This window comes from Silene latifolia, chromosome 5, assembly GCF_048544455.1.
Source record: "Silene latifolia isolate original U9 population chromosome 5, ASM4854445v1, whole genome shotgun sequence".
Classification (NCBI taxonomy): Eukaryota; Viridiplantae; Streptophyta; class Magnoliopsida; order Caryophyllales; family Caryophyllaceae; genus Silene; species Silene latifolia.
In genome coordinates, this window is record NC_133530.1 from 27,342,614 (window position 1) to 27,368,431 (window position 25,818).

Below are 25,818 nucleotides of genomic sequence, written 5' to 3' on the forward strand. Positions count from 1 at the left end.
TAAGGTCAAATGGGGGTAGGATTTCTTTCTCAAATGGTACAACCCCTCCATGCCCAAAATCTTGAAAATGTGCACTATGTCCTCTTTAATTCCTAAAGTCTCAAGGATACTAGGGTTAACACAACGGGTGGGACGAAAAGGACGACGCATAAGAGCCACGAAAGCCTTACGATGATCAAAGTTAGCGAAAATTACGAGATGGATGAGCGCCACCCATCTCTGACAACCGGTTCATCGCTACCTTGCCCAACCTCGAGTTGGACCTCGCGCGAGGTCTCTTGTTGGGTAAACCTCTAGTTTTCACCATACTGCAAGAAAAACATTCTTAACAAGGGATTGACATATGAAAGTTCTTAACACAAAAGACGGACTGTTTTACTTGTATATCGATTTTGGAATAAGCTTTGGAAGATAAACTAGCAGAAATCACCATCTATTTTACAAATCACATTGTTTCCAGTTTTCATTTTGTTTCAAAGCAGAGAATGATCCTCAACAACAAAAGAATTTCGTTTTTGCTAACCCTAGAACTCAAAAATTGAATTTTTAGTTCATGGAATAAATCAACCAAATTATACACAAGTTCTATGTGTGGTCAAATTCGAAAATCAAGAAGTTTAAGACAGAATTTCGATTGTTTTTAACCGGAAATTGAAATTTAGCATGTTAATACACAAAGTCTTTGAAAACAATCAAGGAATTTGAGTTTAGATCTTACCTTAAACTGACTTAGGGCAATTAAGAACAAGTGTGGCACCAAGATTTCACCCAAAAGCTTGAGAAAAGAGGAGTATGGAGTTTTTAGAGAGAAGAAAAGAGGAAGAGGGAGGCGGAAATAAGAAAGAAAAGGCTCGAGAATAGGGTTTTTGTATAACCCGAAATTGGCTTGCTACAGCGACACTCGGTCGAGTGTTTGGAATACTCGGCCGAGTGTTCACTACTCGGTCGAGTGTTTAGGATACTCGGCCGAGTGTGCATTACTCGGTCGAGTACCTTTCTTACTCGGTCGAGTTTTGAAGAACAGAATCGATTTTTATTCCAACAAAATGGGCACTCGGCCGAGTTTGGTCCACTCGGTCGAGTACTCGCATCTACTCGTTCTAATATTCAAATAAATAAGGAGTCGTAACTTTTACTGTTCCTGCAAAATCAAATAACATCGTTCGGAGTTCCGGGATTCCGGCTCGTCACAATTGAAGCTGATCCCTACCACGTAATCACACAACAACACGTACATCTGCACATTCATCTCCAAACAACCATCACTCACACTTTATCCCTCGCTATACCAAAGACTATTTTACCGTACCCATAGAGCACATGTCATAACCCAATTACGGTAATTATCAGGTTTAGCTCTATATCACATCATTTCTACCTCTGCTAATCACCAGACATACACCCTGTTCACATTTGTAATACCATAATTTCACACCTAACACATTCCAATTAAACACATTGATTAAGTTGTCACTGATCACACATAGCAACAATTCCATATTCACTTCCACTTTTCCACCTTCAAACTAACACATATCACTCTAGTAATAGATACGCACACAACAGATGCACACGACACACAACACTTAGCAATCCACGACTCACACTAGCTACCCTTTACCCGTGTCTGGCTTAAGTCCGATGGGGCCATGATTTTGAAATGAGGGCGCCTACTCACCCAAAATCTAGCATCATATTTGGGGCTCCCAACGTACATACACCAGGTTCATTTTAGTTGACACCCTATGTTCATTAATTTCGTTGGTTCGAGTTCCAAAATCGTCGGCTCTCGATACCACTTTGTAACACCCCCGCACACCAGGACGCCTTACCAAGGACCATTCCGGTGGTATGACGGTGTCACCATCTCGGTTTCGAGGAAGTAGATCAAATTAGACAAAATAAGAACATTATTACATTGATAGCATATCCGTCACAATACCGCTTATACAAGACTCTAAATAAAGTACAGTTACAACACTTGTGATTCTACATCTCTAGACCAAAGCAGCGTGACGACACGATCCCTCCAATCCCCAAAGTAACCAACAATACCTTTAAGCCAACTCGCTCACCATCCCCGAATGGATCACCGAGATACCACAAAACAACACGGGGTCGATCGACTAATCAAATATAAGTTAAACAAGTAAGGTAAAAAGAGCGATCATCCGCTATCCCACGCTTATCACCTCGTACCAACACCGACTACACACGAAGGGTGTAGCCCTGCCAGATTACCCATCGCAACAGGTAATCCTCGCCTTGATGGGTGACCGCAGCCCATCCCCACCTAGTCCAGCTCTTCAACGAGCGACTAACGATCCCTCGTCCCTTAATGTGCACATCCCCTCTCGTGGCGGGTTCCACGGAGGGCGAACTAGGGTGTGGAGCCACTCCCGCAAGTGACTCCACCACAATCTCAATCACCACATCGTTTTGTCACATGACAACGTCATCATCACCACGACCACTATACTCCGATGATCAGCGGATAGCCATGATTTACAATACAATCATAAATTCAATTCAATTAACAAGAGGGCGAGTAGGGAGACCCTACCTCATAACAAAGCATGAAAAACCTCCATCTATAGCCACGCACGACTCCATTAAGCACCCTAACAAAGATAACCATATCCTATTATACGACTATACTCAAAGAAATCATACAAGGGAACACAAAGCAGAACTTACCTAACCTTGCACATCGGTGACCACCTAGACAACCACCACCCACGTCCCTCTTGTTCCGCGATTCCCGATATTCCCATGGTAGGGGTTTAGGCTAGCTTCCTTAAGGTATGAATCTATGGAGTGATAGAGGAGGGAGATGGTTTAGGGTTAGAGAAGGAGAAACTGTCGAGGAAATGAGAAAATAGAAATGAATCTCGCGAACACGCATTTATAATAACACGTCGTCAACAGTCATACTCGGTCGAGTATAGGAATACTCGGCCGAGTAGACTCCACTCGGTCGAGTATTGGTGATACTCGGCCGAGTGGCCTCCGCTAGGTCGAGTGACTGGCTAGTACGCCCCCTTATTACCAGTCTGATCCCTCACCCAAACATCCCTAAGGTTTGTTTGGTCAACAAGATCGGTCAACAGCGTCCCTACAATTCCCGAGTACTACAATCTTACTTGTCTACCTATAATTAATTGTAAGTGCGCCAAAAATTCTCTAATAAGATACGGAGGGACAACCTCTCTGGCCTAAAATACAACCAACATTACTGACAAGTGACAACCTCCCTGGCCTAAAATACAACCAATATTACTAACATAGATGACACATAATGAATACTTGAGTCGTAAATTGCAGACATTACGCTACTTTATGATGGATATGCCTAATGCTAGAGTATATTTTGCTACAGTGGCTCGGTAATGGGTATGTACACTCGGCATGAAATTTCTTTTAGGAAAGTTCTCTCTATATCCTGTGGAGATAGCAAAAAGCCCAGTTGAAATATATCTTCCCTTAATGATAGGTTATGTTGCTTTATTGTGTTATATTCCAGCAAAAAAATCAAGGAGCAAATCCTACACAAGTCACAACCCAGTATAACATAGCAAATTTCTCATATAGCACTCCATTCAAGAGCAGTCTTCAAAGTAAAGTCTTGATTAAGCAATGAAATTCAAGAAGGCTTTCAAATATCATTACCATCACGAAAAAACAAGCATATAAGATGCAACCAAGCTTCTCCAGATCCAAAAACCCTACGTGAGTCTCGATCCTCTCCAACTACTTGAGGGTCTAGTACCCCGAATATCAAAGGAAATGGGTCAAGGGGTTGAAATGTGAAATAAATGGTGTAATCCCAAAATCACCGTTTTTCCCCATTGATGTTAGATAAAGCTTTGTCTTATCTTACTGAGGACCGCCTCACCAATAATTCGTTGAAAAATATATCAGCCACAAAGACTGGCAAAACATGCTGCCTGGACGTCAGTCAACCAAAAGAACGTGATAGCAAAATGCATTCACTATGAATAAATGAAATCAAACTGGATTTCATTACCCCTAGAATTTATAGGACCACACAGTTTTGTAAGGTGCTTACACAGTGAGGGGTATGAATGGTGGTCTGGAATTCCCTGAAACAATTGCGGTTGTTCGCTTTTGCAGCTAAAGATGGAGCCCATGTTCTTGCAAGGTGCACTTTCGACCTGCACACTTTGGGGAACTCAATGCTACCTACAGCATCAGAAAAGGTCAATAAAAAGGTGATACAAATGACCGTCAACCCTGAAGTTTCCAATAATCACAAATAGTTGTGTATATCTTTCTAACATAAGCGTTTTAACCCGTGTTTTATAACATTATATACTCCCTCCGTCTTATTCATTTGTTTACCTTTTTTATTCTTTGCGGGAGATATTTTAATCAAAGGTAAGCAAATGATTGGAACTGAAAGAGTAGTCAACAATGATAACCAACATTTTTTCCTTCATGGATAGTTCTACAGTATGTCGTAGAACCGTCTAAGAAGAAACTTAGGTCTGAGAACTGAATAATTCATCAAAGCTACTTCATTAAGCTTACCAAGATCATGATCCTTAACCCCAAGCTCTGAGCTGCTACTTGACAGACCAACCCCCTATTCTCTTTTTATATAATGTTGTTGCTTCATAGTCATAGCAGTCTCTAGCTAGTACCTAGCTCGATCAACAACTACTAATTTCCTATGTTCCAGTCAAGAGAGTTGCGGATAAAACTGACGAGCTGAAGTGTGTATCCCAGCAGCAAATGGGCACTGTTATGGAAAAAATGGAATTTACAACCATGAAATTATTTACAAAGGAGTAGCTACTTCCAAAATAGAATCTGCAAACGAAAATTTCTGAAGAAAGGTAGATCTTTGTCTGCTTCTATGATCTAGGTATTTCAAATTTGGTTTAACTGTTCCAAGTTGTAGTTAAGCTTGTAATGATAAACCTTCCCAAATTTCATGGCAGGCATCATTCAGACTTTCATGGAATGAAGGTTTTTAATCGTATTTAATCAATGGTAAACAAATGAGCGATACGGAGGAGTAAAAACCTCGTAATTACTACACTAAAGTTACTCTTTTTCATCTGGGCAGTCTTAATTCTTGCTATAATATTGAAATATACTCACTCCATCTCAAACTCTCAATCATTTATTCACAGTTTATCGTATTTTTAATCAGCGGTAAACAAATGATTGGTAAATTAGGCGAATTTTAACAACACTTTTTTTTAGCAAATTAAGGTGAAAAGATTCCAACTTTACAATCTAAACCTCAAATTATCACCAAAAAAAAAAAAAAAAAATCTAAACCTCAAATAACTGATGTAACACATTAGATCCTCAAATTATTCACTAAACCCATCAATATAAATCCAAAAAATCACTAATTTAACTAAAAAATGTGATCTAAACTTCACATTTTACACCTTTTTGCAATAATTTCCAATCTAAACCTCAAATAACTGATGTACACATTAGATCCTCAAATTATTCACTAAACCCATCAATATAAATCCAAAAAATCACTAATTTAACTAAAAAATGTGATCTAAACTTCACATTTTACACCTTTTTGCAATAATTTCCAACAAATTAAGCAAAACAAGAACCAAAATGCACATTAAAAAGCTAAAAACATGAACATAAAATCAACAAAAAGATTAGATTTTTGTTAATTAAAAACAAGCATACCTTGAAAAAGATGAAACTTTCAGGTATGCGTTCCTTGAAAGTTTGAAATCTTACTGAGATATATTGAGCGAGCGACATATCGGTGAAGGAAAGTTGCTGATAACGTTGGCGATGAGCACAATGAAAAATAAGGAATTTAGCGGTGAACCAACAGCGATAAACAATAGAAGGTGAATGTTTCAGGCGGTAGAAAAGTAGGAAATAAGAGAAATATAATAATAGAAAGTAGGTGGCATTGACTGTAAATAGATGGAGAGTCAAAGGGTATTGGGTTTGCCAAAATATGAAATCCCCCTATTCTCTTTTTATATAAGATAAGAAATTAAACGGATAAAAATGGCTCACTAAACTGTATGCACATTTAATATGGTGAAATGGCAATCAGTCCATGCTATTCTTGACGCAATTTTCATAATGGATCAATAAAAAAACACTCTTTGTACTTAACAGGAGGGTATTGTGTACATACTACTCGAAAAAGATTGTCTTATTAATCTTATTATACAAAAATTATTCATATTGTACATCAAAGTGGACGAAATGCATATAAAGAATTTGTTTGACGATGTTCCTAGATAGCTGGACCCATGTATTTCTACATGGATCAGCCACCGCCCTAATCAGCCATGGCAGAGCTGTATCTCAAGTTAGAGAGGCTAAAACTTCGATTGAAAATTTCAGGAGGGGCAACCTGTAAGAAAGGTAATGTATGTATTAAATGGATGATTACAATGAGTGAAGTTTGCATGTATTTATAGGATGGGTAGTGTATTGCTATGCAAGAAATGAATTCTCCTAGAATATACATTTGCTATAATAAATAATATATACATATTATTGTGTTGATATGTTGCTTGTATTTGCAGATTCGGAAGATATTGAAGAGATATGGTTGATACGCCCTCGCAAGATGGACGTCGGTGGTAGAAGGCCAATCTTGTCTCGTAGGTCATGAAATCGATGTCGATGTAGAGGTTTGGTGAGGGCATCGGCTAGCTGGTCCTTGCTTGCTACATGTTGAATGCGGATGTGTCCTAGTTGCAGTTGCTCACGGACGAAATGGAACGATAATGCCATGTGCTTCATTCTTGAGTGAAATACCGGATTTTTCGCATAAAGAGTGGCAGACATGTTGTCACAGTAGAGTGCTGGAGGCTTGGTGATAGTTATGTTGAGTTCAGTGAGAATATTTCGAAGCCATAAGACTTTAGTGGTGACAGCTGCAAGTGCTCGAAACTCTGCTTCGGTGGTGGAGAGTGGAAGGCCTCGTTGCTTTTTGGAGGACCAAGAGATAGGGTTGCGGCCAAGGTATACTATGTACCCGGTGGTGGAGATATAAGTGTCTTTGTCGCCAGCGAAGTCAGCATCACAAAAGGCATGAAGACAAAGTGGAGATGTGCGATAAAGCTGAATACCATAGGTTTGAGTGCCTTGGAGGTAGCGAAGAAGCCGTTTCAAGGCAGTCCAGTGAGTTGCGGTGGGGTGATGAAGAAATTGAGCAAGGGGATTTACTGTGAAGGCAATGTCGGGGCGAGTAAGGGAGAGATATTGTAAGCTCCCTACAATAGCCCGATAAGTAGGTTGGTCTTGTATAGGTTGTTTGTCTTCACGTAAGAGGTGGTTATCGGTGTTGATAGGTGTCGGGTGTGGTTTGGCATCCGACATCTTATGTTTAACTAGTAAGTCATGGACATACTTAGATTGATTAAGGTGTAATCCATGTGTATTAGGTTGTACTTCGATGCCTAGGAAGTAGGAAAGTGGCTCGAGGTCTTTAAGCGAGAATCGTTGAGCTAAGTGATTAATAAATTCTTGTATTTGTTTGTGGTTTGGACTAGTAATAATAATATCATGATCTACATAGACTAGCATATACATACATACGGTTTTCGTGGTTAGAATAAATAATGATGAATCTGAGATTGATTGTTTGAAGCCATAGATAACAAGATAGGTTTTGAGCTCATTGTACCAAGCTCGTGGAGCTTGTTTTAGCCCATAAATTGCTTTGTTGAGTTTGCATACGAATTCCGGGTGAGATACGTCAATGAAACCTTGCGGCTGGGCCATGTAAATATTGTCAGTCAATGTGCCTTGTAAGAAGGCATTATTGACATCTAGTTGACGTAAGGACCATGAGTTGGTGACTGCAAGGGATAGTATGAGACGAATTGTCGTTGGTTTGACAACGGGACTGAATGTTTCAGTGTAGTCTATTCCGGGTCGCTGGTGAAACCCTTTAGCAACTAGTCGTGCTTTATGTTGTTTAAGCGAACCATCGGGATTATATTTGACGCGGTAGACCCATTTGCAGCCAATTATATTTTGAGACGGTTGGCGCGGGACTAGCGTCCAAGTGTTGTTGCGTGAAAGAGCCTGAAATTCATCCTCCATAGCTTTACGCCATTGAGGTTGTATGAGAGCTTGCTTTACTGTATTGGGTAATGAGTTGGTAGCGTCGAGAGTGTGAGCTAGATTGGCATATTTTGGATTGGGTTTTCGAATATTATTGTCAAGTCTTGTGGTGATGTTTTTACATGGAGGTGGAGGTGCGGATGGAGTGGTCGTGGGATTAGGTGTGGTGGTTAATTGGGTGGCGGTAGTGGGAGTGGAGGTACTGGGCACGGTGAGGTCAATAGGCGAGGTTGTAGAGGTCGCGGTTGTGGACTGTTTTTGCGAAGGGCGACGAGTGTATACTTGGGTTATGGGTGGTCTGGTTCGTGTAGGCTGATTTGGTGGAGTGGCGGATACATGGGTTTGGGTTGGTAAGACGGGTATGACTAGGTGACACCACTCATCCCGGTCGGTGTGAGTAGAAGGAGAGGACGTAGTAAGTAGTTGTTTATAGGCAAACTCGTCTTCGACAAATTTGACATGACGCGAAGTGTATAATCGATTGGTTGTCGGGTCGAGACAATGAAATGTACTTTGAGTGGAAGAGTATCCCACAAATATGCAAGGGGTTGATCGATAGTCAAGTTTATGTTTTGTATACGGTCGGAGCCAAGGATAACATAGGCAACCGAAATTATGTAGTTTAGTATAGTCGGGTTGTGTGCGATGCATAAGAAAATATGGTGTAAGACCGTTAAGTGTTTTAGTAGGTAGTCGATTAATGAGATATGTTGCGGTGCTAAATGTAAACGGCCAGAAGGTGGTTGGTAGGCTGACATGGGCGAGAAGGGCTAGGCCCGTTTCAACAATATGACGGTGACGTCTTTCGGCATATCCATTATGTTCCGGAGTATGAGGCGGAGAGGTAAAATGGCTTATGCCATTATCGAGTAAGGCGGGTGTAAATTTTTGAAATTCTCCACCATTATCGGAGAAGAATTGTCGAATTGGTCGTTGAAAATATTTTTCAACTAAAGCTTTAAACCGAAAAAATACTTGTTGAGTTTCGGATTTTTGTTTTAGCGGGAATAACCATATATATTTACTAAAGTGGTCAACGAATATAACAAAGTACTTGTATTTTTCGCGGGAATAGACAGGACTAGTCCATAGGTCGGAGTAAATTAGTTCGAGTGGTGCTGTGGTTTTGAATGTCAATTTCGCGAAAGGTAGCTTTTTGCTTTTACTGATGTTGCACGAGTCACAGTAGGAAAAGTTAGACAAATTAGAAATAAAAGATGCATTTTTATTAATTTCTTTCATAACATCAAATGAAGGATGACCCAATTTGTGATGCCATGAAATGGTAGTCGAGCCCTTTTGGTTGGAGTAGGTGTGTGGTTGCTTCGGAATCAACTCATAAATTCCGTTTTTAGCCCGTCCCTGGAGTAGCGTCGCACCCGTCGAGATTGCCTTAATAAGAAAACAAGACGATGAGAAAATAGCATATGCATTGTTATCACGACATAATTGCGAGATAGATAAAATATTGCGTGATATTTGTGGTACATGTAAAACATTATTCAATTTAATAGAGGAGTAAGGTAATTGAAAAGAACCTATATTATCAATGTCGAGGGCCGAACCATCGCCTATGATGAGTGCATCAGGACCAGTGTAGGGCGAGTGGAGAACAAGGGTGTCAAGATCGTGGGTGACGTGGTGAGAGGCACCACTGTCGAGGAGGTAATTGGGGTTGGGGTTCACGGCATTGGGGGTTGCAGCGTGGGCTTGGGGTTGTTGGGTGTGTTGACGGGTTGATGATTCGGGGAAAATAATGGTGGGAAACAATTTACGGAAGAGCGGGCAGTTGGCAATGACGTGTCCGACTTGACGACGCCATTGACAACGACCTTTGAAAGGTCGTGGGTTGGGGTTGCTGGAATTCGAAGGAGTATAGTGAGTGGTGTTGGAGGTGCGTTGGTTGCCACGGTATTGGTGGTGGTGGCGGTAAGAAGGGTTGGCCGTGGGGTTGAAGAATCAGAGGAGGGTTGTTGCTTGATAAGCAACTCATGTTGAAGCAGTTTCTCGTGCAATGCTTCAAATGAAATCGGGTTGTCACGGGCATGAACGGTGTCCATGACGGGTTTGTATAAATTATAGTCGAGACCCTTAAGAACTTTCGAGACAACGTCCTCGGGGTCAAGAACCTTGCCCATTAGGGCAAGTTGGTCGATGCAGGCCTTTATGGTGTTCATATATTCGGTAATCGACTGATCCGTGGTTTTGACAATCGAATCAAGTCGATCTTTGAGTTGTAGGATATGCGCTCGTGAGGGGTTCACATAGGTTTTTGCTAAGATGTCCCAAGCCTCTTTAGAGGTTTTGGCTCGGACGATTAGCGCTTGGACAGCCGAGGACAAGGTGCCCATGAGAGCACCGAGTATCAAGCCATCCTGTTTTAGCCATGTAAAGTAGGCGGGGTTAAGTTTCTCGGTTTTGTCATCACCGGTGATGGTAGGTGATGGAGAGGGGTGCGTGCCATCGAGGAAGCCAAGCAAGCTATATCCGAAAAGGATATGGGTAAGTTGGAAATGCCACGATGTGTAGTTTTGCGGGGTTAGTTTGACGCAGTGGTTAAGGTTGAGTGATGTCAATGGAGAGTTGGTTTCGTGAGGGTTTTGGATGACGGTTTCTGGGGTGGCCATTGTGGAAGCGTGGGTGGTGAAGGCGGGAAGAGCTAGGCTGACTCGTTTGAAGGGGTTAGGGCGAGGTGAGAGAGGGTTTTTTGTGGATTGTTTTTGACTCCTTGATACCATGTAAGAAAGGTAATGTATGTAGTAAATGGATGATTACAATGAGTGAAGTTTACATGTATTTATAGGATGGGTAGTGTATTGCTATGCAAGAAATGAATTCTCCTAGAATATACATTTGCTATAATAAATAATATATACATATTATTGTGTTGATATGTTGCTTGTATTTGCAGATTCGGAAGATTCGGAAGATATTGAAGAGATATGGTTGATACAACCTAGTATTGCAATATAGTACTCCCTCCGCCCCGATCATTTGTGGATCAAATTGAGTGTGAATGACCAAATTGCTCATCAAATGCATTCCTACAATAGAAAGGACAGTAAATGACTGAGACACCCAAAAATGCAAAAGGACAACAAATGACCGGGACAGAGGTTGAAGTAAATTGGAAAAAAGATTTCAAATTTTCTATAGCCCAGAGGACGACATCCCCCTTCCCGGTTGGCGGCTGTCACGTCGCTCCATCACTGCCAAATGCCAATCATTCACCACTTCCCCTCAAGGAATAAAAAGAGAAGTATACAAGGACAAATTTGAGAGCAAATCTCACTACAATTAAGCTAATGGTTGATAATTTTCTCTAAAAGCATATAACAACCAGCACAACATTACCCTAATGCTCTAAGAGCTCCCGCAAATTGCGAGATAAATTGGTCGAATGTAAGCAGTCTTACCCTTATATTCGCAACAATTTTCTTTCCAAGCATAACCCACTAAAATTAAACAAAACCCAATTATTCAAAAACAACAACCACCACATTAACCCAGTGTCTCAATGGCTCGCAGGCCAATTATTCAAAAACAATTGACTGCCAATGCTATAAAATAAAACTATTATTGAATCATGAAGAACATCAAGGTATTGCATGAATTAAATTTGAGGTAATAAGCATAAAATAACAAATTAACAAAACAATTATAAGAAGATTAATGAATCTTACCGAACAATAAAATCTAGAGAACAAGTGAATATGCAGAGATTTGAGGAAGGCGGCGGATAATTCAGAAGACACAAAGTACGGTAAACATAACCTCAAGTGCTCAACACGTGCACTTTATAATATAGAGTGTTAAAACTCATGAGGGAGAGTTTTACCGCCCTAGTGGTCCTACCCGGCTCGAATCCGGATTAAACCGGATGGTTTACACCAAAAAAATAGTACAGTTAATAGAGTTCGAACTCGAGTGATTTAACATAAATCTTGTTTTAGTTTTTTTTTTTTTTTGGGTATTTAAGAATTAAATTACTTCCCAAAATAGAATTAAATTAGGAATTTATGACACAATTACGCGTAAATTGATGTCATTAATGCTTGATTTAAGTTTTTTTTTTCCTTTTCTGGTACCTTAGGGCTGTATTTATCATTTTCTTTTTTATATATTCCGTCTTATTTTTTAAAAAAATGTTTTCGGGTTTAAAACCGGGTTGTGAAACGTCGTCACGTTTTGTAACGAATCGTCGATGTTTTTTTTTTTTAAAAGACCATCACTACCCTTACTCACTCTATCCCTCCTATATTCTCTTCCAAATCCTCCCAAACAACAAATTTAAAAAAAAAAAAAAAAAAATCAAGACTTTGTTAATTGGATTCAATGTCAAACAACAAATCATCTAAATCAACGGCTAGCGACGAATCATCTGTAAGTTAACTAATTAACTACTCAATGTTATGTCATTTGAATCGGACATTGCCTAGTATGAGTTGTTACCTAGTATAAATCAATTATGAATGTGGACGTTGAATCATTGGTTGCCTAGTACAAATCAATGCTTGCTTAGTATGAATTGAATTGTATCTTTTTTTTCGTATCAATGGAGGTTGAATCTAGTTGTCCCTAATGGACATGGACAATGAAACTCAATGTCCCTAATGGACACGCACAATAAAACTCAATGTCCTTATCCCACACTAACACCCAAATTCAATGTCCATTCCCATAAGAGACACCCACAATCAACGTCCCATACTAATGGGACGTGTATATTCATTGTCCTAGCCTAATCCCGACGTTAGGTATCAATGTCTCGATCCATTAGGTATTTAGGGAGTATGATACAAATATACAATCAAGCCTGCGAGTTTTAACGCGAGCTCGAGCCAAACTCGAGCTTATATATAATTGTTAATTTTTTGATTTTTTTATTCCGATATTTTCAATAACAAGGATACGGGTCAAGCTCGAGTTTATATACAACTAGTGTAGAGCCCGTGCTACAACAAGATATTTTTTAGTTTTGTTTTATAAAGAGACATTCTATTAAATTAATTGCATAAATTAACTGTACTTACAGACTTACAGTTTAATGTTATAATGTACTAATATTATCTTAATAAGAGGTAGAAAATAAAAGTTTACTATCATCAAGAGACACTTTAAGTTAAGTTATTTTTGTTTTAAACTATTTTTACTTTACTATAAAAAAAAACTCTATAATGCTCTATCATTGCATGAAACTAATTTATGACATTAAAATACAATTAAGTGATGTAAAATCTAATTAAAACGCATATTAACCTTATAACGAAAACAGTACACCACGCATTTAAAAAGACGATTTACGAATAATTAAACTAATATTTTTGTTTATTTCTAATAATAAAATACTTTAAAATTGTTACGTCCTTTAAAAATACACCATATTTAGAGAGTAACTGATGAAGGATAATATAAGAAACAGATTTACGTAATTTCAGAGTGTAAGTGATGAACAATAATTAAAGTAAAGATTGCATAAGAAGCAGATTTGCGTAATTTTAGAATATAACTGATGAAGAAATAATATTTATGGAATGATTGCATAATAAATTAGAGACAGTGATTATTTCTTGTAAATGGGGTAAAAGATAAATGAATATAATTTTGTTATTGTTTCCATATATAGTTCTAGCATATGTTTAGGCGGGAAAACTACTAAGAGTTTTATTCTCTTAGTAGTAAGAGAGATTGTTAAAAATATTTGGTATATCAGTGAACATTTGATATGTATAATACAAATATATAATCATAATAAAATATTTTGGATTTATACAACATGAACAATATCTTATCTAATCTCATAGTTCAAGCCGCTTGTGAGCTTTTCGAGTCGAGCCTGGGCTTGCTTGGCTTTACTTGGTAAGTTCTCGTTATTGTAGAAAGCCAGTGACACTCCTAAATCCGTCCGAAATTCATCTGAATTCTGATTTCGATTATAAAAACCACAAATTGGGTTATAAATAGTGATCAAAGTGCAACATTAATTATGTGTTTTAGTTTTGATTATTAGATTAGAAGTAAGGTTGAAAGATGCAGTTTTTTGGGGGAACAGAGATAAACCCATCACCACCAGCAGTAACAGCATCAGGAAATAATGCACATATGATTTATATCTTCAATAGAAATGGTGTTTGTTTGCTTTACAGGGAATGGAATCGTCATCTTCATACTTTAGATCCTCAACAAGATCATAAACTTATGTTTGGTTTGCTCTTTTCCCTTAAATCTCTTACTGCTAAGATGGACCCCACTTGGTAATAATCAACTTTTTTAATGTTAATGTTTTCCTGATTTTGGATTTGTTAATTTGTTTGAGTTTATTGTTTGAGTATATCAGACTCCCCGTACCCTACAATTTGCGAGAGTCATTGAGGCACTCGGGTCGCAAAATGTATGTGGCTAGAATATGGTATATGTGGATTAGAATGAATCAGATGAATATCATTTTGGCAAAGTTTTAATTTTTTTTTTTGGGTTTTGTATGGTGAGTGTACAATTTGTTAATTTGTAGGAATTCATTGGTCTGTGCCTAGGATATTGTATATATGGATGGATTATCATAAATCAGATAGATTAAACTTGGCAAAGTTTTGATCTTTTTGGATGGTGGGTTATTTGTTTTGAGTTTTGGATGGTGGGGGTGCGATTTGATTGACTATAGAAGTGCCCAGACCAGTATAATGGAAATTCGATGAATGAAGATGAATTCCGATCTAGAAAGTTGTGATCTTCGTCTGGTGTTGTGTAGAAATTGTTGGTTTCGGATGACGGGTGGTTTTGAATACTGGTCAATTAGATGACTAATCTGTTGATCCGTCATAAACCGTTTTGAATTTGATTTGTCCGAGTAATGTGTCTAGAGTTTGTATAATTGGATTGTCATGAATCAATGAATCCCACTTGTTTGATCTTTTCTTGGATTGTGAATTAATTGTTGATTTTTGGATGGTGGGCATGTCATTTAGTTGGTCTAGAAACACCCACTATAGTGTAATGGAAATGGAAATGGAAATGAAGATGAATTTCAATTAAGAAAATTGTAATTTCTTTTGGGTGTTGAAGAGAATCAGGATAATGGGTGGTTGTGCTGATCGATTAGATTACTTGCTTTGGTATGAGGAGGCCAATATGATTGAGTTTAATGTGATACGTCGTTATTTCTTGTGGGATAATATGAGAATGTAGCAATGTCCATATCAACCTGTATAATTATGGAACTCGGTGATTAGTCACACGCCAATATCCCGTGGTTATATAGCTGGCTTATCTCTTTCTGCTTACAGATGAACCTATGCATCTCAGAAAGAAAGTAGTCAATTTAGTCATGGTTAGTCAAGTATAATATTAACAAACACGATTGAATAAGGCTACAAGGTTTCAAATAAGACCTTCTTTGTGTAATGATATTTTGACCAATGTGGTGCAACTTGAATATCATCTAGATCACCAATCTTTGACCACATTGCATAAGTTGCATTTTTGTTAATAGAACATTTCTGATGTTTACATTTCTGATGTTGATGCAGTGCAGAAAAGGTCAACCTTGGGGTGCCTCAATTGCCCGGCCAGGGGTGCTCTTTTCATAGTTTCCGCACCAATACTTATAAGCTTAGTTTCATGGAAACACCATCTGGAATAAAGGTATGTAAATGTTGCATTTCACTTATATACTGGACCTTCTGGCTTTCACAATCCAATTGTCTTTTCTAATAATTTTGTGATATCGTTTTGTATTTGATCAACTTCGCTCTCGAGTCACTTGTGTTCTCCTGTGGTTGCATCCTTTCGTGTTTTAGGAGTTTAAGAGTAGTCACATTTTTTTCCTTGTACTAGGAATCCAACTGTGAAGGATGTCAATGCTCCCGTGTTTCTGAAACTAGGCTTGTAAGCTTTTGACAGCCATTAACCCTCAATGTTTTGCCAGCTACTTTGTTACAAGTATTTGCAAATTGCCAGCCGTTAACCCTGGGCTTTATGAATTCGCGACAGGGTCTCTGGAGATCTTAGGTTTACTTTTAGATTAGCTTGGCTCCTGTTCTGCTTTTGGACCTGTTGCCTTTTCTCCGTCACCTACTTTTGGACACGTGGTTTACTGAATTCAAAGGGTAAGGAAGGGACTACCCTCAATTTCTAAGTCGGAGATAAGGGAAGAGAAATTCATAATGGACCAGACTTATAATAAAAAAAAAAGAGATTTTTATACCTCTTTTTTAAAACTCACAACCTGCTCTAATTTTTTTCCAACAGTCCCACCTTTTCTGAAAATTTCTAAAACGCCCACCAAAGCCAGTTTTTGCCAAAACAAAAGACATTTTTTTCGTTGATATCAATCATGAATGCTCTTTTTTTTAGCAAGAGTTAGTTTTCGACAGAAATAAAGATATATCGTGATTGATATTTGCTAAAAGAATGACATTTATTTTGGCGGAAATGGGCTTTTGGTATGAGTTCTAGAGGAAATGTTCAGAAAAAGGTTGGAGTTTATCAATTTCCTCATTTTTTGTTATCTTTTCTTCCCTTTCCCGTCCTTTCCTCATTTTTGATGGATGGGTTGCCCTCATTTTTTTTTGTTATCTTTTCTTCCCTTTCCCGTCCTTTCCTCATCACTACAAAGTACATACGGAAAGATCTTCCGTTCTCCCTCCTTTTTTATTCTGTCTCGAACCAAAACTCATTAGTGGCTTACTTTGGAATATGTTGTAATAAAATCCTATGGCTTACTCAACTGTACAGTCTTCTTATATTATGAAGTAGCATATGGTCAATGGAAGTCACTAAGCATTTTGTTATTGGTCATCCAAAAATAGCATATTTTTGTTTCCAATACGAGGTTAGAATTTGTATATTTGGCCTTCTTACTCTTCCGCAGAAGGGAGATTTGGCCATTGGATTATGTTCTTACTTCACTTTCCTTGCCTTATCTTTCCATCTAACAAAACGGATATCTCTACCTCAAATGTGGACCTGGTTTTGGACAAACCTTTGTTGATTAATATCTTGTTATTCTCTGTTTTTGCATCTGTAAAAGGAAATTGTATCTGCATATCTGTAGCTGTCTAGCATAACCATTTCGTGTAGCATTCCTTGATATGCAAGTTACGTTCTTTCGTTGACTGATGTACATCTTTTTCGTCTCTGTATATGCAGCTTATTCTGGTCACTCATCCTAGAACTGGCGATCTACGAGATTCACTCAAGTATATTTACAACATGTATGTTGAATACGTAGTCAAGAATCCTCTCTATTCACCTGGAACTCCTATCCGGTAAGTGATTGACTTGACAGATTTAGTAGGTTTGTAATTTAAACACCTGGTTCCATACTTTCCCAAGTTTTCTACTAATCCTACAACTACAAGTAAAAGGTGTTCTTTTTTTATATTTCATAATTAACTTGTTGCGATCAGTGGGAACAATGTGATCTCTTATCCCAACAAATGCTTAGGAATGCATATTTGTAGCCATCCTTTTTCCTGCTGATAAAGTTATGTTAGGCCTTCTCAGAACTCTTCCTATTATCTTTCCATAAAATACGGCATTTCTTTGCATGAATTAAGACTGGAAGTCGTAAGAGGCATTTGTTAGTCTCCCTTCCTCCTTCACCTTCCCTTTCCCTTCCAAGTAACTAATCTCCGGATCTTGGGTTTGACTTAGAAATCAGGATTAATAGGTTAACTCAAGGAACGATTAACAACTTAAATATGGTGGTAGCTATTCAAATAACCAATTATTTGCAACCATGACTTTCGTAGCAACTTAACAACAACATTACCCGAGCGCCTCAATGGCCTCCTGCAAATTGCGAGGTAAGGGGGTAGGGGGTTCGGGTGTACTCAGCGTTACCCTTGTGTTAGCAACACAAAGAAGGCTGTTTCTGAATGATCCAAGATGAAAACTGCGTTAAGAACTGCAAAATTGAACATGGTGAAATTATGATCTGGCTGACTTTATCATGCTCTAACTAAAAAAACTGGGCCTAAGATTAATAGTTCAGTCTCAAGATCCTATAATCTTGATACCGTCTCATATGAGATTTTGGTGCCTAAGAGATACTAACAACATTACCTAGTGCCTCAAGGATTCTAGCAAATGGTAGCATAGTTGAATTTACGCAACCTTATGCCTGTGTTCACCTCATTTAGAGGTTTTCTTGGATCATACTGAAAATTATTTGGAGAATTGCACTCAAGACTACTACGTCACTATAGAAAGAAGCATAACCAGTTTAGTGAATCATTTTGCTTTATTTTCACTATAATCTAGAGCCAAAGAATAGCGTGTAAATCCTTATTACCAACATTTTTCTCCAAAAATTAATTAGAGAGAAACATGTGTCAATCTTTGTGTACTAATTTAGAAGATTTTGCTTTAGTGCTCTCAGATTTGTGTTATGAATATATATGCAATTTTCAAATTAAGAAAAGAAAACCTCTTTTCTCATAACATGGAGTTGAATCTAGCTCTTATAACGCTTTCATTATCAAATACGAAGTATAATTCATTTCCATTAAGAGGATCTCATTTTCAGTATGTATTTACTAATTATGCAAGTGTATGCAATCAATCTTGTAGGACTGAGCTGTTCAACACTACCCTCGACCAATATGTTAGAGGCCTCGGGTAAATTTCGGAGATGGTGTAAGTCGTTGTCACTGCCTTGTTTGAGGGCGTCTGCTCTCTTGGCCATTGGCATTATGTTTAGCTGAAAGCTATCAAGTTATGTTGATTCAATCTTCTGTGATTCTGTATCAAAAAAATTTCAATGTAGTCGACTTCACAAGTGAAGGAATGTAATGCGCTCTGCTTATGAAGTAGTGTAGCATGACCAATATTTACTAACCGGTCGACACTCGTTGTGTACCTACGAGGCCGAGACGAAATCTTGAGCTGAGTTTTGGGCATTTCAAAGTCAACATTCATGAAACAGAAGGTGATTATATTTTGGACCTCCAGCACAATCAAGTGTATGGTACACTGTCCAACTCAAAATAAATTGAATTTCATTACATGTATGGGATCCCAAAAAAACTTTCCTATAATTGAATCGGTGATCGGTATCATTACTACAATGCAGATTAAAATTAGCAGGAACAGCATTCATTCTATGCGGCTGATGACGATTTCTGAGTTCTCAGCCCAAACAAATTCTGAAATAACTTGGGGGCCATCTCGGGCATATCCACTGGTCGAGGAGCCATAAAATTGACAATCTTGTCGTGAACGTTATACCTGACACATTGAATAGAAAATGTAAGATTTCACTAAATATATAGAATTACGAGACAGTCGCACAAAGAAACTACTGAGACTGCTCTCATATAGATCTTTGTGATACCATGTTACCATCATGAACTAGGAAAGATTGCATAAGAAATCAACCTTATGTTGCGACTCTTGGAGGCTCGCCTATCAACAACTTTCCTTTTCTTTGGTTGTTTATTCTTCAGAGCGTAAAATGTTGCCTCTGTAGATGAAATGACGCAATGTCCGTTCAGATGTGAGATCATGGAAGTTAACTATATAGACTCGTATGAATAAGTGAATTATTTATCAATTAGAGAAAGTTAACCCAGATCTCGAGAGACCAAAACGAAAAATCTATTGACTAAATGAAAAATAATTTACCGGAGGATGTGTTGTTAACCGATTCAAGAAACTCATTAAGCATTTGATGGTATAGGAACAGTGTACCAGTTAAAGAAGTTCAGGCTAGTTGAATGCAAGATATTCAGTATCCATATCAAACTCAGGATCATATAAACAGACGAATACAAACACCAGAGGGGGCTAAAAGGAGACAAACCTATAATCATGCATTAACATAAAACTGGCAATGGTTATAGTAGGAAATGCAGTCACGGGGAGTATCACAGACAAACAAAAGCTGTTGTGACTTGTGAGCCACGCCTCGACATGAAACATAGTCTGACACAATACTCAACACTTCACCCTAGTGCGCAAAAATGACTCTTCACAAAATAGCACACACTTTACAATGCACTAAGTGCAGAGCCGCACAGGTTCCATTGTTCCAATGTTAATTCCTTTACTATTACACATGGTCTTGAGGGCATGTTTGAATAGGAGAAGTTGAAGGGAAAGGGAAATAGACGGAGATAATGTTCTTTCTTTGGTTAGCAAAATAGATTGTTGAGGGAGGGAGGGGAGGGAAAATAGATCCATCCCTTTTCTATCCTACCAGGCAAATGCTTCCCCAAGTCTCTTACTACTTGATACATGCATTGACATATTCTAATAAAGAGGTTTTATGCGAATACCAAGAAGTCGATGGCCAAAAAATTCTTGCAACTTAATTGGCGAGACCCTTTAACTTGATTTGTACATTCGAGTTTAGGACATGCAAAGATCGCACCTAACAAGGATCAAGAGAGAAATTACAATAAAAAAAAATAGTCCGCTGTGAAAAAACAGTGTACCTCCTTAATGGCGCTGTCAACCTGTTGTGCAGCCTGCCATACAAAGAACACTAATCAGACCCCAAAGGATGCAAATTCATTATCGAAGATTGATGATATTTAGAAGATATAAAGTTAAAACTTACAGAGCCAAATACATCGGCAGTCTCTCTTCTCATTTGCATGCCCCTAATCATTTTACTTGGATCCCTCATGTATGTTTCCACTTGGTCACTTATATTCTACAAAGGAAGTTTCAAAAAGAAATTAGAGAAAACGCAATCAAAATTGAACCGTTTCTATTTCCATTTCAGCTGAAGCCAATGATTCACTTTCTTCGGCTTTGGAATCTCATGGAATAAAGCAAACTGACTTATTGATATGTTTGCCCTTCTTATATTGTGAAGTAATATATGTGTGATGCAAAGTCTCTCTGTGTTCTAGCAAAGGGGTAAGGTGCACATCCAAACCTCTTTACCTCTCTCTCCATATGGGGCACTGGGGTAATGATGTTGCAATCGGATATCAAATCACTTTCACTGTCAAAATACAGACATGCAGTACCTGGTTAAACGCCAGTAATTTTGCTTTCTTTGCAGCAGCACCACTGTGCACATCAGCTTTTCTCTGCCATTTATCGACCGACTTGTTTCTGAAGGATGCTAATCAGAATGTAAAGGCAGAAAAAGCACTACATAAATTTCATGACTAACTTAGATGGTGAAAATAAATCAATGCTTGCAAAAGCAAGCTGCACACACACATACCACATATCCCCAAGAGTTCAGCAAAATCTATCAAATGAAAAGATAACCCATCACCTATGTTGCTCGGACTCGATTAGAAGTATCCGACAAGGGTCGGATTCCGCTATTTTATGGAAAAAATCTTTTTTGGTCTAAAATGAAATGTCCGCGTGTCCGACATGGGTATACAAGGTAGTATTGGAGAGTCCAGGCCACAGTGCTGATCACTAGTAAGGGAATGATAGGGTAGCAGCAGGTAAGAGATTGTAGAGGAGGGTGGATAGTGGGTCATGGCTTCATGGGGGCACTACTGCTTCCATGTGGAGGTATCGCGTTACCCTAGGGAGGAGATAGGCACTTTCGACCCTCTTTTCCTCATTTCACCCTTCATTAGCAACACTTTCCTCCATTGTCTTCTTGGTTTTGAAATTTATAAAATACTATTAAAAGCCTAAACTAAAATGATTCATAAAGTCCACGTAGACAAAGCCACGTATGATCATGAAATGCCACCTTTGATTAACAAAATGTCACGTTTGACTTTCGAATAACACGTCCGCATAAAAAATGACAGCAACATCAACAATCATCAATCCCATTATCCCCTCAACAATCAAATATCCTATCAACCCTGTACCTCGTATTGCCTTCTTCCCGAAAATGATATGACCGTTCAAAACCTGCAAACGCTTATTCCGGTGACCGCCTATGGTCATCCCTTTCCAACCAACGAGACACTCCACCTTCAGACCATGGTGTTCCCGTATTATTCCGTTCAACCGTACCGTCTAAGGCCGACTGACCGCCACTCCCTCATACGGCTGCTGGAAACCCCCAAATGGGCCGTCATCTCTGTTTGTCATCGGGCCTCAAATGGACCCCCACTTAGACGGTCGTGGTGGATACGGTTTCTATCCGGTGGTCTTATGTATGGCTGTCACCCTTTGTCTTCCTAAACCGTTGACATCCTATTATATGATTAAACTTGTGGGTCTTTTTCATTCCCCATTTTCTTCTCGGTTGGCTTCCCTTCTTTTAGCTATTGCTCTACTTTTTTGATTAAATTCTCTACTTATCTAATGTATTTGTAGGAGAATTCTAAACGTAATTGAAGAGTTAAGAACGATTAACACCTAAGAGGGGGAGGGGGTGAATTAGGTGTACCCTTTTAAAAATCTTATTCTCAACTTAGTTAATTAATCACTTTAAGCTAAGAATAAAGAAGTACAAAACTTGAGAGACTTAATTGAATGTAAGTTCACAAGAAGGTACAGCAGTTCTATGTCACGGTATAGGTATTTGTGACACGTAACTTGATTAGGTACATGCGAGAAATAGCAAAGTGGAGGAACGTAAAAGTAAATGAACAAACAAACGACATTTTAAAAATTGGTTCAGCCTCTACTCCGAGGCCTACGTCCAACCGTTATTTTATTGCTTGTTTAGAAATTTACTCAAACTTACTAAACCCCTTACAATGAAAATAACTCGCCAACCTACTCCGGTTGCACTCAAACTTAAAGCTACTCCGCTTCAAGAGTTTATGGGTTCTATCTCAAGGTGTTACAGAATCTTGAATCTCAAGAGTTCACTTAAATGAACATGGAGATTACAATGAAGATCTAACACGAGAATCATGGAACAAACTCATCATGTCACAAAGACTGAATCGATACTTGGAGGTTTTCTGACTTTTTTTCGAAAACAAATTTGAAGACTTAAAATCAGAAAAACGTTTTGCAAATGCTTGAAGAACAAAGCTTTGAATGCACAAATGATTTGCAAAATTTTTACAATAAATGCTTTGGAAGTCTTGAGAAATAAATGTGACTAAGACACTCTATTTATAGTGGATTTAGTCTTAGGTTAGTACACTTTGAAAAATTAAATCCAATATTAAAATGATAGCTTTGAGTGATGGTAAGTGTTAGACTTGTAGGCTTGGGGCTTAAGAAATCAGAAAACTTAAGCTTCTACACTCAACATGTGACAATTTACCGAAATGGCAAAAAGCCTTTCTTACTTTAGAAGTTTGACAAGTCTTCTTTGCCATTTTGGTAAAAGGTGTTTGCACAAATCTAGAGGCTTAGTCAAGTGGGCTTGTGACTCCAAAATTTCAGATTGTTTTCAAGTTTCTGAAAATTCAAATGTTTAAGATTTAAAGTTTGCAAAGTTTTGACACTTAAAAACATTTGGACGAAAGACTCCTCCGTATGATAGTACGAAACCACGATGACAACAATGCATGCCGTTGCATGGTTTTGCCATTACTTGACTTAAATGAGAATGTTACACTTACTCTTACATATATCGACTAAGGCTTTGGAAAGTATCATTGTCTTGACTTCCTTGAATGACTTGATCATCTTGGATCATTGTTGAAAGTCCATTTGATTGCTTCATTCACTAGTTATTTCAACTAAGAGCAAACAATCAAATAACAAGGGGACTTGACATCATCAATCTAATGTGTTCTAACAGTAATACATGTTATCCTTTTGTTTCATTCTCACGGTTGCTGCAGGTTGGTTACGGTTTCTATCCGGTGGTCAGGTATCTGCGTTGAATGCGGTTGCTGCGTTATTTTAGGAGCAGAATTGACGAAATTCTAGGTTCTTGGATCGTCACCTCCTTTCACCTTGCGGAGGCTGCGGAGTGCATCATTTGATTTAGTATAATTATCCATTCTATGTTTAATTATTTGACCTATCTTCATTCAAACTTGGAACATTAAGACGTAAGTATTACTTAATTGATCGGTCGACCAATTTCAGAGAAAGTCATAGATTATGCATATAACTGTTTGTGTGTCCAAGGCTCCACTCTTCTGGTAATCAAATGTTTAAACTGAAACAACCAAGACATGTAAATAATTTGCTTTATTTTCTAATTAATCAATGTATCCCAATATTTGCATCCAACTCCTATGGCTAACCTGGCTGATGTTTTTGCAGTTACTGCTGACTTCTTTGCTAAAATTATTGCTCTGGTAAGCCTTATATTGCGTTGTTATATCGTTCCATGTGATGGTATCACTTTTCGCACAAATCTCTATATCGCTTCTTTTACCCAGATACTACTTATTATAACGAGTTTATATATCTTGGAGCCGTATATAAGGTACTTGGGTCTTAGGCGAACAAATGTAAATAGCTTCTGACAATTGAACCTTTAATTGTAGCCAAGCTACGTCCTAAAACAGTTGTAACTCGGTTGCCAAGGGTGTCACTGTCCACATTTATACTATGGTAATGTAATATGATCACTGAGATACAGACATGTCTAAATCGACTCAGCTCTCTATTAGGTTACTTAGGTTACTGGTGGCAGCCCATCACCTGATGTTATAGGACAGAATAGTTTGGGATTAAGGCTCTATTGTTTATGTTGTTTCTGTCTTCTGGTATATGGACTGATTTTTGATCTGTTGATTTCTACACAGGCCATTGTCGAAGACAGTCAGCTTTAATTTCTTCAAGGTTATTCCAGCGGGGTCTGCTGCTGGTGTCAAGAAACCTTCACCGGCATGTAACCTCACTTCACTTGCATCTTTATTTTTTTGTGAATTTCTCAGGTGTTTGATTATATGTTCGTCGAAGAGTTTGCAAGATTGTATGAGATCCCTATTGACTTCTGTGGTTGTGAATTTGGTACTAATCATGGTCGTCTTCTCCCCCTTGGCAATAAACTAATAAAATATACATGTTCTTCCATGGTTGCATCTTTGTTTTCTAATTTACATATATCATACTTTTGATTTTTAATCTGCATATTGAGTATTTATTTTATTTTCCTTTGCTATTTTTTCCCGGCCAAACACAGGTGAAAAATCCGTAATTGGACTTATACTCTTTTGTGAAATGGTATTATATGTTGTAGAGTTAACGAAATAAACCAAAACCTACAAATAAAACGAAATATATTGGAATAGATAATTGACCAAACACCCTATAAGAGTAATCTAAATAGCACTCCTAACACAACTCAAAACAAAACAAATTGCAGCCGAGCCCAACCAAGAAACTAAAAACAAAAAACTCGTGATTTCCACGGGTCCCAAAACTAGTTATTACGGAGTATCTCATAACGATCACAACAATACAAAAGCCTTAAACATGAAACTTCTCACGGGTACTCTAGGAGGAATGTTTTTTATGCGGTTCTAGCCATCCATTATGCCAGAATTTTCCAAAAGAACCAGCTTCAGTTCGTCTCAAACCTCCTATTTTGCAAACAGCAGGTGAAAATTAAGCTAAAATAAAGACGAAATCCAAAGGCTATTAGCTGGCACGCACGTCATCTCATCCAAACAGAATCCCAAGTGTAATTTAAATCCTTCTCAAATCCATAGGCAAGATCACGATATCAAATTTGCCATGACAACGCAATGGAACCGCTTTGTAAAGGGTTTCAAGGTCACCACGATTGCATTAAGGGCATTATCAGCCACGTTTTTGTAACAAAGATTGAGTTTAGAATGTAAAGAGTATCTAAAAACATTATCTAAAAAGCTAGAACAATGTGTTAAACTATTAATATGTAAGACTATA

At 38.2% G+C, this 25,818-nt stretch overlaps 2 protein-coding genes across 2 annotated transcripts; one reads left to right on the forward strand and one right to left on the reverse strand.

Moving 5' to 3' along the window:
* Nucleotides 1-13,966: 13,966 nt before the first annotated feature.
* LOC141657116 (uncharacterized) lies at nt 13,967-18,935 on the forward strand. The gene is made up of 4 exons (XM_074464251.1): nt 13,967-14,360; nt 15,633-15,747; nt 17,254-17,372; nt 18,679-18,935. The coding sequence occupies exons 1-4, from the start codon at nt 14,137-14,139 to the stop codon at nt 18,728-18,730; spliced, it is 510 nt and encodes a 169-aa protein (XP_074320352.1). The 5' UTR covers nt 13,967-14,136; the 3' UTR covers nt 18,731-18,935.
* Nucleotides 18,936-19,025: 90 nt separating this feature from the next.
* Nucleotides 19,026-21,984, reverse strand: LOC141655117 (uncharacterized). Its single transcript, XM_074462212.1, has 7 exons — nt 21,906-21,984; nt 21,087-21,184; nt 20,669-20,764; nt 20,544-20,576; nt 19,732-19,815; nt 19,486-19,570; nt 19,026-19,335 (listed from the first exon to the last, which is right to left on the reverse strand). The coding sequence occupies exons 1-5, from the start codon at nt 21,982-21,984 to the stop codon at nt 19,801-19,803; spliced, it is 321 nt and encodes a 106-aa protein (XP_074318313.1). The 3' UTR covers nt 19,026-19,335; nt 19,486-19,570; nt 19,732-19,800.
* Nucleotides 21,985-25,818: the final 3,834 nt, after the last annotated feature.

Coding starts and splice junctions, on each gene's coding strand:
- LOC141657116 (XM_074464251.1), top strand. CDS start 14,137: ATGCAGTTTTTTGGGGGAACAGAGATAAACCCATCACCACCAGCAGTA. Junction 15,748..17,253: donor AAACACCATCTGGAATAAAG/GTATGTAAATGT, acceptor CTGTATATGCAG/CTTATTCTGGTCACTCATCC. Junction 17,373..18,678: donor TCACCTGGAACTCCTATCCG/GTAAGTGATTGA, acceptor TCAATCTTGTAG/GACTGAGCTGTTCAACACTA.
- LOC141655117 (XM_074462212.1), bottom strand. CDS start 21,984: ATGACCATAGGCGGTCACCGGAATAAGCGTTTGCAGGTTTTGAACGGT. Junction 21,185..21,905: donor CGGGAAGAAGGCAATACGAG/GTACAGGGTTGA, acceptor CATTCTGATTAG/CATCCTTCAGAAACAAGTCG. Junction 20,577..20,668: donor CTGCCGATGTATTTGGCTCT/GTAAGTTTTAAC, acceptor TTTGTATGGCAG/GCTGCACAACAGGTTGACAG.